This window comes from Globicephala melas, chromosome 14 (assembly GCF_963455315.2).
Source record: "Globicephala melas chromosome 14, mGloMel1.2, whole genome shotgun sequence".
Taxonomy (NCBI): Eukaryota; Metazoa; Chordata; class Mammalia; order Artiodactyla; family Delphinidae; genus Globicephala; species Globicephala melas.
The window spans coordinates 22,291,656-22,311,198 of NC_083327.1; the positions used below are offsets into that span (position 1 = coordinate 22,291,656).

At 45.6% G+C, this 19,543-nt stretch overlaps 1 protein-coding gene across 26 annotated transcripts in view; it reads left to right on the forward strand.

Moving 5' to 3' along the window:
- The window catches only part of ANKRD6 (ankyrin repeat domain 6), a 260,264-nt gene that overhangs the window by 117,033 nt on the left and 123,688 nt on the right, over positions 1–19,543 (forward strand). For all 26 annotated transcript variants that reach the window (XM_060283474.1, XM_060283471.2, XM_060283470.2 and 23 more), the window contains exon 2: positions 3,094–3,357. In XM_060283474.1, coding sequence (XP_060139457.1) covers positions 3,238–3,357 — 120 coding nt within the window. In that variant the 5' untranslated portion in view covers positions 3,094–3,237. The remainder of the gene's footprint in view (positions 1–3,093; positions 3,358–19,543) is intronic.

Below are 19,543 nucleotides of genomic sequence, written 5' to 3' on the forward strand. Positions count from 1 at the left end.
CCCGAGGTGGAAGTCAGAAAGGAGGCAGAGGGACTTCCCTGGCGGTCCAGTGGTTAAGACTCCGTGCTTCCATTGCAGGCGGCATGGGTTTGATCTCAGTTTGGGTCTGATCCTGGGTTGGGGAACTAAGATCCCATATGCTGCACGGCAGGGCCAAAAAAAAAAAAAGAAAGAAAGAAAGGAGGCAGAAAAGAAGACTCAGCCACTTTGATCCCTCCCTCTGCCCCCCTCTGCCGTGTGTAAATGAAAATGAAGGCGAATACTGGAGGTCCTACTAGTGAGGCTACGGCGTTTAAACTGAGCATGAACTTGAGATACCCAAGGACACAGCGATGGTGCTAGCAGCAGACTAGGAACTGGAAACCTGGGATTCTGTTCCTGATTTTGCAGGCAGTTTTCTGGGCATCTCTGGCGATGGTGAGGTATCCAGAACCTCCTGCAGGCCGCTCTCTGCCTCCAGCGGGCTGTGCACTGGCTGTGGTGGAGGGTGTGGGATGGCTTGGGGGTGGGGAGCATTTTATTCTTAAGTAGCTGCCATTGAAATTTTAAAAAAAGAAAAACCAAAACGCTGACATTTCTGCTTGGCCAACATTTTCTCACAAATGTAGTGTTTCTGTCTCTTTAAAAAAAAAAACAAAAGGAATAGTAAAATGCGCTGGGCTTGTAAAGGGCTGCTTACCAAGGGTAATCATGGGCTGTCTCAGTAGCTGGCAACCATGGCAATCAGTGCACCTTGGCTTTTGTCTCAGTGTCCCCGAGGCTGAATTTATGGCATGGGACGGAAGGGAGGGAGGGGAGCAACTGTCAGTGTAGACAGGCCGGTTAACCCATGCTTCCATTGCTGGGGAGGCCGGACAGCTTGCTGATGGGCTGCCCTGGGGTTGCAGCAAGAAGATCTCTGTTCCCCAGGAGTTAAGCTCTGGAGTGAAATCGTGAAATTTTAGCCATGATGATAATGTTTGTATGAACCGGGCCATTGTACTTGAGACACTCAAATGCCCGTTGCAGGAAAGGTTTGGGAAATAAATAACAAATGAGTGAGTGCAGAAGACTGTGGCTGAGGGAGGGAGAGCATTTAGGAAGCCAGGGCTCATTGTCTGCGTTCTCCTGCCATTCGGGCCTGGAGTGCTTTCGCAGGATTGGGGCAGACAGATCAGAAGCTCAGGGTAATTGGTTTGGACGTGCCGCAGGTTACCTGAATAAAGACAGACGGTGTATCCTGTGTTTACGAAAACAAACCACTCCCCAACAGTAGAACATTCTGGGAAACATAAAGCCCAAGCTACAGTCTTTCAGTGCGACCCTGGGAATTTCCAAAGACTTTTCCAGCTCCATTTCTCTCTGTTTTGAGTCTCAACTTTATTCTTTCATTGGCGCATTCATTCAGCAAAGATTTGGGGTGCATCCCAGCGATCTCTGACCGTGGCTGCGGGAGGGGTCCCCTGCTTGTACCTTCTCCAGGTTTGTTGCGCTTCTGATGAGTCTGTTGATCAGAGCAGGGTGGGTTTGTGAGGGTTCCTCGTGTCTCTTTCCTTGTTATCTCTTTTTTTTTTTTTTTTGGCCGCGGTGCGTGGCTTGTGGGATCTTAGTTCCCCGACCAGGGATTGAACCTGTACCCTCGACAGTGCAAGCGCGGAGTCCTAACCACTGGACCGCCAGGGAAGTCCCTTTCCTTGCTCTTTTTTATCCACAATTTGGGCAACAGATGGACGACAGTGAGAAAATTTGATCATTTGCAAGCTGAGCAGGGAGAAGAATGACCTTTCAGAAGTTATACTACTCACATTTGGCCAATACTTTCACGTAATAAAATACCATCTTTAGTCCCTACCACAGTCCTGTTGTTCCGTCTGTTTTATACATGAACGTTTAACCCCAGCTGCCTGGAGCTGCTGGTGACACGAGCCACCTGGATGTCACGGTGATGCAGAGTCAGAGCAGGTACCGACCAGCCCTTTCTCAGTCACATCACAGCCAGTGAAAGGAGCATGGGGTTTGCCTGGAAACCGCTGTAAAGGACGTCTGTATCTTCTGGTCCTTCATAACTAAAATGGGTGGTAGGTCCTGGGATTCCTTGTGGTACAGCATTTTCTCTCCATCTGCAATATTGGTATTTTTAGCAAGTACATTTTAAAACAAAAAGAGGCCTACATTGCCTTGCCCTCCTAATAGGAATAGGTCATATTCTTAAGCTTTCCTTCTTTGGCCCCCAAAACCCTTCACCTTTGGCATAATCCCAGTGGCTTTGGTTTGCTCTAATGGTGGTCCAGCGCTACTGGGAAGAGTCAGTCTTTAAAATTCTATCCATTTGGCCATTTGGTGGAGAGAGGGCTTGAGTTTACTGCTAGTTACTGCCCCCAGACCACGGCTCCGAGACGGGGCTTAGCATCCTGTCGCCGGTTTGAATTGCCCACTTACTTCCCTCTTGTTAAGCCCCTCCCTAGAGTAACTGTTTGTAGCATCAGTTTTGTTCCCAAGATGGGTTGTTCCAGCAGTTATTGGCTAGGAGATGGTCCGGGCCTGCTCCCAGCTCTCCACCTGTTGCAGATTTCTGGAACCTGCACCGTTTACAATGGGAAAAGGATGAAGGAAGAGAAAGGCTGGAAATGCTGGGAGAAAGCCCCATGGGTGTAGCCCCCTCCTCAGGGTCTCTGTGGGGTGTGGTCCACAGGCACCTAACCGGCCAGGGGAATAGGCATGTTAGCCGTGGCGGGCCCACAAAATGCGGTCCAGAGGGCCCTGTGTGTTCCCACACAGTGTAGTTTCCTGCCAAGGGTGGGCCTGGAAACCAGGCTACATTCAGGGGATTGTGTCAGGCCGCTGCTACCTGGGTGGGAGACGCAGAGCAGACCTCGCCGTGGTCTGGAGTCTGCGGGGGTGGGGATGGGAGCGGGGTGTTTCCGTATACTCTCCACCTTCCACGTGCAAGTTCAGGGTTTGCTCTGCAGAGGGTGCTTGCCGCCTGTCCTGTCTCCCCCAGCTCCCCTCCCCTGCACTGAGCGATCAGCAGATACCCTAAAACCAGGGAGGAGCGGTGTGGCCTGTCCTGGGTGCTGAGTGGTGCTGATGGTAGCTTTGTTCTGTAACCCCTAGGTCCCAAAGATGGCATAGTGATGAAGGCCCCTTCCAATGACCGGAACGTCTTTACCCGAGGGTGCCTGCCTGGGCCCGTGGCATCGCGTTGAGCCAAAGGAACTTGTCTACCACGTCCCGGAAAACGTCTTTCTCTCCTAATTCATGAGCCAGCAGGATGCGGTCGCCGCGCTTTCAGAACGCCTGCTCATAGCTGCATACAAAGGCCAGGCGGAGAATGTGGTTCAGCTCATCAACAAGGGTGCCAAGGTAGCGGTTACCAAGGTAACAAGAGAATAAACACTTTAGCCATTCCCTGGGGAAAAGCCTGCCTCTTAAGCATTGTCCATAAAACTGTTGTGTTTCGTTCAGTTTTCAAAGAACTGGTTGGTTTTGTTTTTTGTTTCCAGTGCTGGAGGTTTGGGGAGAAAGAAGAAGGATTAGAAATGCTTTCGTTGCTATGTTTCAAATGGAGTCACTCGTAATTAGCATTTGACCCTCTTTAAAATCGCAGTGTGGATTTTTCTCACCTACTTCTTTAGCCAGATGGACAAGAGATCTCTCTGGAGAAATTGGGGCACAAGAACTTACTGGGTAGAGTGTGTGAGAATCACGTTAGGCTCCCTTGGGAGGCCTGTGGACGACGGGGCAGCCCAGACGCCATGCAGAACCTCACTGCTCCCATCTGGACAGTGATGGGCTTGGACCAGATGCCTCCCAATGACCTCTTTAGGCAGATTTCACGTGGGTCAGTGAGAATGTGTGGCAGGCTTTGGAGAGCATTGCTGACCCCTCACCAACAGATGACACCATGGTAGACGAGAGAATGCACAGGCCCAAGGGCAGTTTTATAGCAAAACTGAGGTAAGGCAGGCTCTACCCAGTTAGGTGACAAGTGCAAATACATAGACGAAGTAATGCTGACGGCAAACGGTATTACTCTAAGCACTTCATAGGCCTCTAGAAGAGGTTCTTTTTTCATCCTCACTTTAGAGATGAGGAAACTGAGGCACAGAAAGATTGAAGTAATTTACTCAAGGGGCCCCCAGCTGCTGAGTGGCAAAACTGCAACTTGGACCCAGTTATGACTCCAGAGCCCCCCACTCCAGGCCACCCCAGAGAGAGCCATGGAGAGAGGCGAAGTTTCATTTTCAAATAGTAACGTCTGTTGACCTCTGACCTCCTACGGCAAAGATTGGCCAGCTCACATTTTTGGTTAGTCACGTGCAGTCTGTGTATTTCCTGCTTCTGATGTGTGCTTTTTCCAGCACCACCAAGCAGTTAACTCAATTCTGGCAGTATCTGTCTGGAGATAGCATCAGCTCTCACAGGCTAAGGGCTCAGTCCCATAAGACTGCTTCAGACACCAGTCACAAGTCCAGGTTGTCACCTGTGCTTCTGACTGACTGGCTATAAATCAGAGGTTCCCACAACTCACTCCTTGGGTTGAATTAATTGGCTAAAGCAGCTCACAGAACTCAGGAAAACATTTTACTTACCAGATTACCAGTTTATTATAAAAGGATATAACTTAGGAACAGGCAGATGGAAGAGATGCAGAGGGCAAGGTATGGGGAAAGGAGGCTGAGCTTCCATGCCTCTGAGCGCACCACCCTCCCAGCACCTCTGTGTGTTCACCAACCCGGAAGTTCCCTGAACTCTGTCCTCTGGGTTTTTACGGAGGCTTCATTACATAGACATTATTTACTAAATCATTGGCCATTGGTGATTGATTCAACCTCCAGCCTCTCTCGCCTCCCTGGAGGTCAGGGAAGTGTGACTGAAAGTTCCAACCTGTAATCACTGTTGGTTCCCTTGGCAACCAGCCCTCCATCCTTAGGGCTTTCCATAAGTTATCTTATTAATATAACCTCAGGTATGGTTGAAAGGAGGTTATTAGGAATAACACACTCCTTTCACCTTTATGGCTCTGGAGCTATTTCAGGAACTGATAGCAGAAGACCAACTATTATAACAAAAGATGCTCCCGTTGCTCTTATCACTCAGGAAATTCCAAGGAGCTGTGAGGAGCTGTGAGCCAGGAACGGAGATTAAGAGCAAATCTGTATTTCTTTTTTCTTTTAATTAATTTATTTTTTATTTATTTTATTTTTGGCCACGTTGGGTCTTCATTGCAGCCCGTGGGCTTTCTCTAGTTGCGGCGAGCAGGGGCTACTCTTCATTGTGGTGCACGGGCTTCCCATTGCAGTGCCTTCTCCTGTTGCAGAGCACGGACTCTAGGCGCACGGGCTTCAGGAGTTGTGGCACGTGGGCTCTAGAGCACAGGCTCAGTAGTTGTGGCTCACAGGCTTAGTTGCTCCACGGCATGCGGGATCTTCCTGGACCAGGGCTCGAACCTGTGTCTCCTGTATTGGCAGGTGGATTCTTAACCACTGCGCTACCAGGGAAGCACTGTATTTCTTATTGTAAGTCACAGTATCACAATGCTGGTCTCTAGAGAGACTGAAAGTCTTTGGGTACTCAAAGTTCACTCATTAGCCTAACAGCACTCTGACCTAGGTGGTGACTAGGTTGTATGGAATCCAGGGTGAAGGGAACCTTGACTCAGGCCTCAGCATGATCTAACCACAGCTCTTCAGGACCCAGGCAGTCACACATGGGAGAAAGTACAGGAACTCTGTAGTTAGGGCACATGTGTACACATTTTCACTTTGCTGTGTTTGCTAATTGTGCAAGTTGCTTAACTTCTTTGAGCCTCAGTTGCCTTATCTGTAAAATGGGGATAATAATACCAACCTTTCAGAATTGTTATAATAATAACTTATTAAAGCACTTAGCTCATAGTCTGCAAGTTCTCTTTTTTAAACAGTATCATTTGCTTTTTAAAAAACAGCTTTATTGAGGTATAACTTACATGCCAAAAAGCTTACCCATTTTAAGTGTGAAATTTGATAATTTTTTTAAAAGTATTTATTTATTTGGCTCCGCCAGGTCTTAGTTGCGGCGTGCGGGATCTAGTTCCTCGACCAGGGATCGAACCCAGGCCCCCTTCATTGGGAGCGTGGAGTCTTAACCACTGAAACACCAGGGAAGTCCCTGAAATATGATAATTTTTAATGTATTTACAGAGTTGTGCAACCAACACCATGTTCTAGTTTTAGTACATTTCTAATTTTAGAATCCCAGTAAGAAACTCCATACTTCTTAGCTCTCATTCCCCATTCCCATCCCCAGCTCCTGACAACCATTGATCTACTTTCTGTTTCTACAAATTTCCCTTTTATGGACATTTTATATAAATAGAATCATACATTATGTGGTCTTTTGTGTCTGGGTATTTTCATTTAGCCTACTGTTTTCAAGGTTCATCTGTGTTGTAGCATGCATTTTCTTTTATTGCAGAATATTATTCCACTATATACATATATCACATTTTGTTTATCCAGTCATCAACTGATGGACATTTTGGGTTGTTTCTGGTTTAGAACTATTACGAATAATGCTGCTGTGAACATATTTGTTCTCATTTCTCTTGGGTAGATACCTTGGAGTGGAATTGCTGGTTCACATGGTAAATCTATGTTTAACGTTTTAAGGAACTGCCAAGCTATATTACAGAGTATCTACCATTTTACATTCCCAACAGCAGTGTATGAAGCTTCCAGTCTCTGTGTCCTCACCAATGCTTGTTATTATTTTTTTTTACATCACTTGCTTTTTAATAATTATCAAAGTAAAGCCTGCACATAGAAGCTTTAAAAGAATAAGTTCAAATACCGTTAAGAAGGCTTTTAACAAATACTCCAATCTGCTCCTCTGCAGAAAAAACTTTTAAATTTTTCAGATTTCTTTTTCCCCTGGCATTTATTTTAATATTTCTAATGAATATGTAAATACTACTAATTTGATTAATCAGTTCAATTTTTAATTTAAAAACAATTTAGGTATATTTTAATTTTTATGTTGCACATACCCATAAGTTAAAGCATCAGATATTTTTACTATGTTTGCCTTCCAGTTTTGATTCTCCGTAGGCAATTACTTTCAACTCTTTTGGTAGATTCTTTTTTTTGCGGTACGCGGGCCTCTCACTGTTGTGGCCTCTCCCGTTGCGGAGCACAGGCTCTGGACGCGCAGGCTCACGGGCCCAGCCGCTCCATGGCATGTGGGATCTTCCCAGACCGGGGCACGAACCGACGTCCCCTGCATTGGCAGGCGGACTCTCAACCACTGCGCCACCAGGGAAATCCAGTAGATTCTTTTAGTGCTTACATCCATAAAGATATCGTGATACTGCTAAATCTTGATTTTTTCCATTTTTGGCATTATCTGTTTAACGATGTGAAAAGCGATGATTTAAGATTTAGCTTTCTTTCCCTCTCCTGCCCTCTCACACATACTTTCATAACAATGACCTCAGCATTTCATTTTTACATATTTTAACCAGTTTATTCCAGTTATAGCTGAGCCCTGTGGTAGGTACTATCATAACATTAACTTTTTTGCAATAATTTGTTTACCCTGGTGTTTATAATTGTCTTATATTTATTTCTTTAGTTTTGTCTCTTACTGTCACTAATCGTCCCCATCTGTGTAATCTCTGGATGTGCAGAATGTTCGGTAGTCTCTCCACTGATTCTCCTGGAAGAGCTGTCCCCTGGAGCCCCTTCCCCTGCTTCAGTCTGCACTGGAGGCTCTCAGCCTCTGGCGGCTGTCTGAGGATCTGCCTTTACTCTTACCCTAGGGATTCCCCTTACCGCTTTTATATATGTTGACTTTGTATTTTCTGGGCCCCAGTGTCTTTCTCCTTCTTTGTTTTGTTGTGGTACACCCTCTAGTGCAGTGCTGTCTGAGAGAACTTTCTGTGATGGTGAAATGTTCAATATCTGTGCTGTCTAAACAGAGTAGCAACACATGGCTGTTGAGGACAGTTGAACAGAAGAGTTTGAACTGCGCGGGTCCACTTACACGTACATTTTTTTCAATAGTGAATACTATAGTACCATGTGGTCGGTGGTTTGTTGAATCTGCGGATTTGCAGCCGCATATACTGAGGAACCATGGGTATGGAGGACCTGGGAATATGAATATCAGTTATACTCGGATTTTTGACAGCGCGGAGGGTTGGCACCCTTAACCCTCATGTTGTTCAAGGGTTGGCTGTACTTGAAATGTGGCTAGGATGACTGAGGAACTGAATTTTAAATTTAATTAATTAAGTTTAAATGCCATGTGTGGCTGGACTACCACATTGTTTGGTTTTTTTTTAAGGCTCCACAAGTTGAAATTACATTTAATTTGTTTAGTTATATTAAAACACATATATATTATGTGTTTATATTATTATATAAACACATATATATAAACACACACATATTATTATATATATGTATATATATTATGTGTATATATTATTATATAAACATAATACCAAGCTTAATTTTAGGTATTTAATATTCACTTGCATCATGTGGACTTTCAAATTTATTACATTTTTTAATTGGTTAATAATTTCGATTTACAAGCAGCTCATGCAGCTCAATATCAAAAAAACAAACAACCGAACCCCAAAATGAGCAGAAGACCTAAATAGACATTTCTCCAAAGAAGATATACAGACTGCCAACAAACACATGAAAGGATGCTCAACATCACTAATCATTAGAGAAATGCAAATCAGAACTACAATGAGGTATCACCTCACACCAGTCAGAATGGCCATCCTCAAAAAATCTACAAAGAATAAATGCTGGAGAGGGTGTGGATAAAAGGGAACCCTCTTGCACTGTTGGTGGGAATGTAAATGGATACAGCCACTATGGAGAACAGTCTGGAGTTTCCTTAAAAAACTAAAAACAGAACTACCATACGACCCAGCAATCCCACTACTGGGCATATACCCTGAGAAAACCATAATTCAAAAAGAGTCATGTACCACAATGTTCATTGCAGCACTATTTACAATAGCCAGGTCATGGAAGCAACCTAAGTGTCCATCGACAGATGAATGGATAAAGAAGATGTGGCACATATATACAATGGAATATTAGCCATAAAAAGAAATGAAACAGTTATTTGTAGTGAGGTGGATGGACCTAGAGTCTGTCATACAGAGTGAAGTAAGTCAGAAAGAGAAAAACAAATACCGTATGTTAACACATATATGTGGAATCTAAAAAAAAAAAAAGTGGTTCTGAAGAACCTAGGGGCAGGACAGGAATAAAGACGCAGACATAGAGAATGGACTTCAAGACACAGGGAGGGGGAAGGGTAAGATGGGACGAAGTGAGAGAATGGCATGGACATATATACACTACCAAATGTAATAATAGATAGCTTGTAGGAAGCAGCCACATAGCACAGGGAGATCAGCTCCATGCTTTGTGACCACCTAGAGGGGTGGGATAGGGAGGGTGGGAGGGAGATGCAAGAGGGAGGAGATATGGGGATATATGTATATGTATAGCTGATTCACTTTGTTATAAAGCAGAAACTAACACACCATTGTAAAGCAGTTATACTCCAGTAAAGATGTTAAAACATTTTTTTTCATAGATACCTTGGATTTTTTTTTTTTTTTTAGCGGTACGCGGGCCTCTCACCGCTGTGGGCTCTCCCGTTGCGGAGCACAGGCTCCGGACGCGCAGGCTCAGCGGCCATGGCTCACAGGTCCAGCCTCTCCACGGCATGTGGGATCTTCCCGGACCAGGGCACGAACCCGTGTCCCCTGCATCGGCAGGCAGACTCTCAACCACTGCGCCACCAGGGAAGCCCCCCTTGGATTTTTTATATAGTATACTGTCAAACCAAACATAATAAAATGTCTTCTTTATGAAAAAATCTTATAAAACTTATTTAGTTATCTTCATCAATAATCTACCATATGTCATTTATTGGCTACCATATTGAATAGCACAGCTCGAATGCCTTCCTGAGAATGAGCGCACAGGAGAGACTAATCAATTTTAGACACAATCTATTGCCCCTTTCTCTCCCACATTTCTCCCTATGTAGTTGTATCACAATTTTGGAGCAGATCCACAATTAGTGTGATTATATAAATACTCTTCACTGGTGAGCCAATAATTGTACTATCATTACATTTCCATTGTTTGTATAACTTGCTGCTTTCCCTGAACTTGATCATTGCCTTGATTTTTAAATTTGTTTAGTTTTATTCAAACGTATAGTTAGATGTTTCCTCTACCTTTCAACTCTGTAAAACAGTTCTTAGGGGGAGTTCCCTGGTGGCCTAGTGGTTAGGAATCCAGGCTTTCACTGCCATGGTCCAGGTTCAATACCTGGTCAGGGAACTGAGATCCTGCAAGCCGTGTAGCGTCGCTGGGGAAAAACAAAACAAAACCAGTTCTTAGTGTAATTTCCATGGTTAAGCCTATCACATATTTACCAGTTTTATTCTTTTCCTGGAGATATCCCTTCTGGAGTCATCCATACTTCTGTTCCAGTTTGATCTGGGCTACTCTCTAGTTCTGATGCATGGAGTCATCCTGAGAATTCCTTTCACCTCTCCCCTGTGTTAGACCCCCTGTTTGCCAAAACCCATGTCACCCTCATTTTGGTGGTGCATATCCTCTGGCAGTTTCCTAAGAGAGGGCACATGGGAGACAAATGTTTTGAGAGTCTGCATATCTGAAAAGAGAATCTTTATTATACCCTCTCATTTAATTGACAATTTGGGATGAAACCTAGAACTTCGAAGGCAATTTTGTTTTATTGTTTTGAGTGTTGCTGTTGGGAAGTCAGCTCATAGATTCTAACTTGCAGCTGCCTCCTGAAAGGGCTTTTGTATCCACTGTGCCCCCGAAGGCCTGCCCACTCAGAACCCAGCTCATGAGCCTCCACCACCAGGAAGTCCACCGAGAATGGTTCTGTGCAGGTGCCCTGCGTGGAACTCACTTCCTCTGCACTGGTGCAGCACTTGCTGTGCGTTGGCTCTGAGTCCCTCATAATTGCATACCACTCTGTGGGTGCTCAGAACTCCCCAGCAGACTATCACTCTGACCTGGGCCAGTTTCTCTTTTGTATTTCTCTGTGTTTGACACAGAAGGAAAGCTCTGGATTTGGAATCCAAAGACCTTGGTACAGGTGTCTGCTCTACTGCTTATTAACTGCTTGTTCATGTAGGCCAGAGTTTCTCAGCTTCTGCGCTATTGATGTTTTGGGCCAGATAATTCTTTGCTGTGGGAGGTTGTCCTATGCATTGTAGACTGCCTTGCAGCATCTCTGGCCTCTGTTCATTAGATGCATGATACTCCCTTCTCCCTGGTTGTGACGATCAAAAATGTCTCCAGACTGTGCCAAATATCCCCTGGGAGGGGGGCAAAATTGCCCCTTGCTGAGAAGCACAGATGTAGGCAAATTTCTTCACTTTACAGGTCTCATTTTCCTCCCCAAACTTAGAGGATTTCCATAGGGCCTAAATGTGATAACACATGTGGCTGCAGTTACAAAATCTAAGTGGGCACAAAATATTGGGTCTGTTTTTTTAACCCCTCCAGTGCCTAGCACAGTGCTCACTCATTAGGCCCCATGTGTGTCCAGTGAGGGGAGTAACGTTGTTTAGTGTAAGTTGCTTACACTCAGTGCTTACTAGGTGTCAGCTACTCTTGTAAGAGTCTACAATGATTAAGTCCTCTAAACCTCACCACAACTCTGTTCTCATTATACAGATGAGGAAACTGAGGCAAGGAGAGGTGAGGTAACCTTCCCAAAGTTTCAGAAAGTTTCAGGACTGGGATTTGAACCCTGGCCATCTGGCTCCAGAGTTTTTGCTCTTAAACACCATGTTTTCCCTGTGTGTTTATGACTTTGGGTTGGGAACATCCTGTGGGCTGCTTGTTACTAGAGCATCTTCCTTGGCATCTTACACATAGGAGATATAATCTGCAAATGTTTTACTGACTAGTAACTCATGTGCCCAGGTACTTTAATAAAGCACTTTCCCAATAGTGTATTGTACATGTGTGTAACATTTTATACTTTGCAAGTTATTTTCGTATATGTGCTGCTCATCCCCAGAGCTCCATGAGCGTTTTCTTTTGGACTTGTGAGGAAATGGAGGCCCCAAAAGGGAAGTGACATACAAGCTAGGGCATGCCACAGGTGGCACCAGAACCGGGATCTCCTGGCTGCCATGCTGATGTCATCTCTGTTACACCAGGCGCCTCAGATAAGGGCAGCCTCTTCTGTCCTCATGGGGATTTTACCTGGTAGCTAATAGTGTGTGGGTATGATACCTTATCTACCAAGCACGAGTGGAGTTGCCATGCACAGGACAAGTCATCAGAGGCAGTGGGCTTGGGAACTGGGAGTTGGTGTAGAAACTACACTTAAACATTTTAAATTCTTTTTTTTAAAAATTTTATTGGAGTATAGTTGATTTACAATGTTGTGTTAGTTTCTGCTGTAGAGCAAGTGAATCAGTTATACATATACATATATACATATATATGTATATATACATATATATATGTATACATATATACATATACATATATCCATTCTTTTCCCCTATAGGTCATTACAGAGTATTGAGTAGAGTTCCCTGTGCTATTCAGTAGGTCCTTATTAGTTATCTCTTTTATATATAGTAGTGTGTACATGTCAATCCCAATCTCCCACTTTATCCCTCCCCACACTTACCCTCTGGTAACCATAAGTTTGTTTTCTACATCTGTAATCTATTTCTGTTTTGTAGATGAGTTCATTTGTACTCTTTTTTTAGATTCCACATATAAGTGATATCATATATTTGTTTTTCTCTGTCTGACTTACTCCACTCAGTATGAGAATCTCTAGGTCCACCTGTGTTGCTGCTAATGGCATTATTTCGTTCTTTTTTTTAGCAACTTTTTTTTTAGTAAATTTATTTATTTGTTTGTTTTTTGGCTGTGTTGGGTCTTCGTTGCTGCACACGGGCTTTCTCTAGTTGCGTCAAGCGGTGGCTTCTCTTATTGCAGAGCACGGGCTCTAGGTGCACGGGCTTCCGTAGTTGCAGCACACGAGCTCAGTAGTTAGTGGCTCGTGGGCTCTAGAGCACAGGCTCGGTAATTGTGGCGCACGGCTTAGTTGCTCCGCGGCATGTGGGATCTTCCCAGACCAGGGCTCGAACCCGTGTCCCCTACACCGGCAGGAGGATTCTTAACCACTGTGCCACCAGGGAAGTCCCACTCCAGTATCTTTTTAAAGAACTTTTAGGAAGCTGGTCCTTGGGATGTTTCACCACAGCTTTCGTTTTCTCTGAAAGTAACCAGACAGAGGTTATTTGATGCAGCTTTAGTTAAGAAAAATGCAGTTTCATTCATAAAATTAATGTTTATCAAACTTCTATTTGATACCTACCACCACCCCTGAGTAATGACATAGGATTTAGATGATTAAGAAGTACAGACCGCAGGGCCTCAAGGCATAGAAAGTGAGCCCCCCAGAGTTCACTGCTGAGTGGATGGGCAGAAAACTCAGCAAGAGGCAACATGGGGGGGTAAAACATGGAGGAAGGGAAGGAAGGGAGGAAGGCAAGGAAAAAAAAGAACTAAAGACCGTATGCAAACTTACGCAATGTCATGTGTATCTAATTTATGTAATTTATGTAAAATGTTACATCTGCATACATGTTCATGCACAAAGAAATTGGAAAAAAGTTACATTTATATTGACCAGTTATATCCATTGATAAATGAAAACGGCAAATAGGAAAGTAGCAAGTGATGGGTACAGTCTGATGCATTTTGGTTAAAGCGCAAGTCCACTTCTGTCTGCCAGCCTGCCTCTATTTGTGTGAGCACAGAGAACTGTGGGGAACACAATAGACTGCTGACGCCGTTTGCCTGGCAGTGAAGATGATTAGCTTTGCTTTTATAGATTTTTCCATTGTATTTTTCCGCTTATTAAAACAAGCATATATTACTTGAGTAATCTGTGAAACATGAAATCAAGTTCAGAAATGTGTGCCGAGTGTCTGTGCCAGCACTGGCCCAGTGCTGTGTATTTACCATCTCACTGAAATGCTCCTGTCTGTGTGATACCAAAGGGGAAAGGGAGGCGCTGAGCAGGAAGCAGTTCGAGCAGTTGAGTAACTTCCCAGTTAAGTGGTCAGTAAGCCCGGGGGGAACCAGCCCTGTCTGGCTGCGAGGCCCACGCTAGGACGGCACCTGCGCAGTCCCTGTTCCTTCCAGCACCCCGCCAGCCACCCTTCCCCAGCTGCTTCTCCACATCAATGCACACAGAGAAAGAGGCCATCCTGTGGGAGGGGCTTAGGCCAAAGGCCTTCTCCGCCCCCCACCTCCAACACCACAGACACACCATTCCCAGAGTTTTCAAGCCACTTCAGGAATTCCCGACCAAGGAAGTGTAGTGCAGAGGGTATGACCTGGACCCAGGAGGCAGACTCGCCTGGGTTCAAACGCCAGCGTATTTACTAGCTCTGTGATCTTGGGGAAGTTACTTGTTCCCTTTGTCATTCATATCATCACCTCTGAGGTGAGGGTTAGGTAGTACTGGCTACCTCATGAGGTTGTTTCAGCACCAGCGGAATCAATTATGCGAGGTACTTAGAACAGCACTTGGCACATGGTAAGCGCTGGATGGGGCAGCCGTTACCAGGCAGTCCTGATGATGCAACAACCAGCATATCTTATGGTCTGAGAGTCGTGGTCCGAGTACCAGGCGGGGAGTCCTGAGGGGAGGACACAGGCCAGTCAGTGCCCTCATCTGAAAAATGAGGCTAATCCCCCACCTTGCGGGGTTGCTGTGAGGATTAAACGAGGTGACAACTGTGTAGCGGTGTCCAGCACTGAATGAAGAGAGAATTCTGCTTCCAGCCGGCCTGCCTACCTGCAGCTAGGATTTGCCAAGCCTCCACAATCGGCAAGAGCCCATTCCTTAAAGTAAACCTCCTCTCATCCATGCTGCTGAATTGATGAACATACTGGGGAATGCTATTCAGCAGCAGAAAGGACTGAGCTACCAATAGAGGAAAAACTTGAATGACTCTCAAAGCGTTATGCATTTGAAGCCAGACACAAAAGGCCACACACAGTGTGATTCCCTTTGTAGGACTTTTTAGAAGAGCCAAAACTATAGGAACAGAAAATAGATAAGTGATTGCCAGGGACCAGGGATGGTAGAAAGGGATGACCGGGGTGGTGGGAGGTGGGGGTGGGGAGAAAGAAAAGCAGATGGAAATTTGGGGGAGGAAATGAAAATCTCTGTTTTGCTTGCACTGGTGGTTTTCTCTGATTCTATACATTGATCCAGACGCATCAAACTGAATACTTAAAAATGGTGAATTTTACTGAATGTAAATCATACCTTGATTTTTTAAAAAGTAAGCTGTTCTAAATATAGTAATTGTTATATAAGGAAATAAACTTAAGGGGGTTTAATAACTTTGTTCCAGTCATTTGTTGGGGAGGGGGAAATTTCCCCTCACCCCCCCGCCCGAAGTCCTTTTGGTTGGTCTAATAATTAAGTTGACACAGGACCCATCAACAGGAGAAAAGAATTTAATTCATACACACAGAGGTCTCACAGAAATGGGATCCCCGCCCACCCCGTCCCAAAGTGACCAAAGCAGTTTGTTTATATATCATTCTTAGACAAAGGAACAATTATTTGTGAAGAGTTAACAAAACAAAGGGGCTTGTACTTGGGAAAGCAGACTCATGAAAAAGTTTGCTTATACAGCTTTCTTCGCCTTGAATTCTCTAGCTTTGGTAGGAAGGATGCTTTCTATCCCCCTGTTTTATAGGGAGGGTATCTTCACAGGGGAGATTTATTTCCTGCTGTCAGAGAGAAAGAGGTGGGGTGGTCAGAATGTTTTTTTAAAGTATTTTTCCTCACCGGCTATTTCTCAAGTAACTTTGTTTTTTTTTTTTTTGCGGCACGCGGGCCTCTCGCTGTCGTGGCCCCTCCCGTTGCGGAGCACAGGCTCCGGATGCGCAGGCTCAGCGGCCATGGCTCACGGGCCCAGCCGCTCCGCGGCATGTGGGATCTTCCCGGACCGGGGCACGAACCCGCGTCCCCTGCATCGGCAGGCGGACTCTCAACCACTGCGCCACCAGGGAAGCCCTCAAGTAACTTTAATTCAAAATAATCACTGTGCTATTGAGGCCTATTTTGGGTGGCCTCACCTGGGCCCCGACACATTTGTAGGTTGTTTGTGGCTCCTGTGGAGCTTTCATATCAGGTATCCCATTACTAGTGAATGACTATGCTCCAATAAATACAAACTTTAAACTTTTAAAAAGAGAACCGCAAATGGTTTGACTGTAGTAACGTCACTTTCCCAAGCATGACTTTTGATCGTGTCTGCAGAAGTGAAGAGCGTGCAGGGCTGGTGGATACTTTGAGCAGCCACTCCCAAGGGAAGGCTGGAGGTGGATAAATGCTGTACATTCACGGCCTCAAGAAATGCAGCCAGAACAGTGGAAGCCAAGGATCTTTTTTGTTGATGTTCATTTGCTTTGGTTTTGATTCTGTGGGAGTGTGTCTAATATTAGGACTTACTGGAGTGGGGTGGGTCTGCACTTGTTCGCCAGCCTGTTGGTTTGTAGTCCTTTCCTGAAAGCTGCCAATCCCCAGTCCCCAAGAGGAGGACGGCGTGAGAAACAGACGCTTACAGGGCCGTTGATCAGATGAAGTGTCCACTTGAGAGAACGTGTTGTCTGTCGCATGCTTCTTCCAGAAGACTCCATACATTTGTTTAAAAAGATATAAAAGGGACTTCCCTGGCAGTCCAGTGGTTAAGAATCCATGCTTCCACTGCAGGGGGCACGAGTTTGATCCCTGGTTGGGGAACTAAGATCCCACATGCCGCGCGGCACAGCCAAAAATTAAAAAAAAAAAAAAAAGATATAACCAATTTAAATATTTTGAACAGGTAAGATTAACATTCACATGGTTCTAAAACAGAAGGCACAAAAAGTTGATAAGTCTTTCACACTCTCTCCCAGCGGCTCAGTGTCTCCTTTTCTGAAGGCAACCTCTGTTACCTGTTTCTTGCGTTTTTTTCCTGAGATAGTTTATGCATATATGTGCAAATAGATGTATCTCTATGTATTGCCCCACAGATTGCTTCTGTAAAAACTGTAGGACACTATACACACCCTTCTTCCCTTTGCTTTTCTTCAGTGAACCGTAATTGGCTTCACCCATCCCCTATCGATGGGCATTTAGATGCTGTTTATCTTCTGCTCTTAGAAATTATGTGGCAGCCACTGACCTTGTCCTGAGGTCTTACTGCACAGCGTGGTTCTGTCTGTGGGACAGGTTTCTGCGAGTGGCACTGATGGGGCAGGGCATAATTACAGGGCAGGCCCTTGTAATTTTCAGAGCTGGAGCAGAACGGCTCTGCGTGGAGCTTGCACTGGTGTACACTCTCCCGGCAGAGAGAGGGGGGCCTGGGAACACTGCCCTTTAAGCGCGCTGTGACCAGTGCTGTACCAGCCCCTCCCTCCTCCCTCTTTTCCTGGCCCTTCTTCCGAATTTATCCTGCCTTTCTCCATTCCTCGCCAGGAGTTCTCGGCAGTGGCTCTATTTGGCCTTTGTTCCTGTCCCCTTCGTCATGGGTTCATAGAGTTTTCTCTTTTTCACCAGCTCTGGCCTGTGTCTAGTGCCAGCTTCCCGGGAGTCAGGGGGAAAAGCAAGGGGTGGCTGATGGGAGGTCAGTGGTGGGAGTCTCCACACATCTCCTCCCCTTCCTCACCCTCCCAAGGCGGCCTGGGACTTCGCATCTCACACGCAGTAGCCAGTGTGTTCTCACCTCCTGAGTGAGGGCTGGGCCTGCGCAGGGCTGATGCAGCCCCGGTCCTGCTCTTGGGTCCACACGCTCCATGGGGGCCCTGAGGGTGCGGAGTTACACGTCAGGTCACACAGAAAATCCTCTTTTTGTTCTCCAACAGCTGGAAGCATCACCCTGTGGGAAGAAAATCTCCACCGGGCAAACTCAGGCCTTTGTAGTTTATTGTCAGAAATCAGGGAAACTTGACATATGGTGGTAATTCTGAGCAACTCGTATAAACGAACACGTGTTCAGATTTTATTTAATCAATTAGTGAGGGAACCAGTAAGATGTTGCAACTGCTTCAAAAGAGAATGCAGAAAAGTACAAATATGCAGGTCTCGGGAAAGCGGAAATAAATTTGCTTATTAGGTATAAAACTGGCCAGTATACACTGAATCTGCTAGACACACTTTGTTGGCATCACCCTCAGGGTACTAAGACTTACAGACTTGTGAAATAGCTCAAAGACAAGGAAGATAACCCGGAGATGACCTGGAATTGCACTGCGCCTGAAATGGGGCACTTAGTCATCTCTCTCGCTTTCACCCACTTTATATTTTTATTTTTAAATTCTTTTCATTTTTAAAAATTATAGTAAAATATACATAACGCAAAACTTACTACTTTAACTGTGTTTAAGTGTTCAATGGAATTAAGTCCATTCACATTTTTGTGCAACCACCAGCCCCATCTATCTCCAGAATTCATCTTCCTGACGGAAACTCAGTACCCCTTAAACACTTCCACCCCACACCCCCCTTGCCCTGGCAACGACAGCTCCACTTCCTGTCTCTATGACTTTGTCACCCGTTTAAAAATCTCCCAATTTTTCCTTCCCAAGAGCAGAGGCAGAGAATCACTTCACCATCTCTGTGACCCTGGCCTCCTTGAACCTTGGTTTCCTGTCTGTAAAATCAGCCTAACCCCTACCTCGGGGATTTGCTGTCAGGGTCAAATGAGGTGATCCACGCAGAGTGCTTGTACAGTGTAGTAAGGATGTGGAACGAGCTCAGAGGAGGGTAGTTATTATCATAATCACTGTTTTCTCACTTGCATCCGTGGTCCTCAGAGGCACAGAAGTTCCCCTCGGTAGGTCGGCAGTTTTCAGTATTGACCACATGTATGATCACCTGGAGAGCCTTAAAAAGATACTGATGCCCAGGTTCTGATTTAACTGATGTGGGGTGTGGCCGGGCTTGTTTCACAGCCCCCATGACTCTAACGAGCAGCCGGCTGGGAACCAGCTCACTGCTCCGGGCCTTCCTCCCGGGAGCCTGGAGCCCCGTGTGTGGGACGGGGCAATGCTCTCTGCAGAGCGCTGCCAAGTCGGTGGTTAGATGCCTGGAATTCATGACGCTTTTTGTGGAACACCACGGAGTACTGATATTATCGATGCCGTAACGCAAGCTAGAAACAAGTTCACCTGCAGGAGATCCACGTCTTGAGCGTGGGAAGGCAAATGCATGCTGTGAATTGTCGTGTGGCCCACCTGTGAGACGTGCGTGGCACGTTGCTGGGTTAATACTAGGAAAGGCTCAGTGAGGGTTCACTTAGGATGATGAGGGTGTTAGGTAAGCTAGTGTTTCCCGCAAAGGTAGGGGGCGCCCCCCGGAGATGCTCCTTTGGGGGAGGGAGAGGGCAGTGTAAGAATTGGTGTCATGGGTCAGACTTAAGTCCCTGCCTGGGCCTGAGGGGGAGACGTGCTGT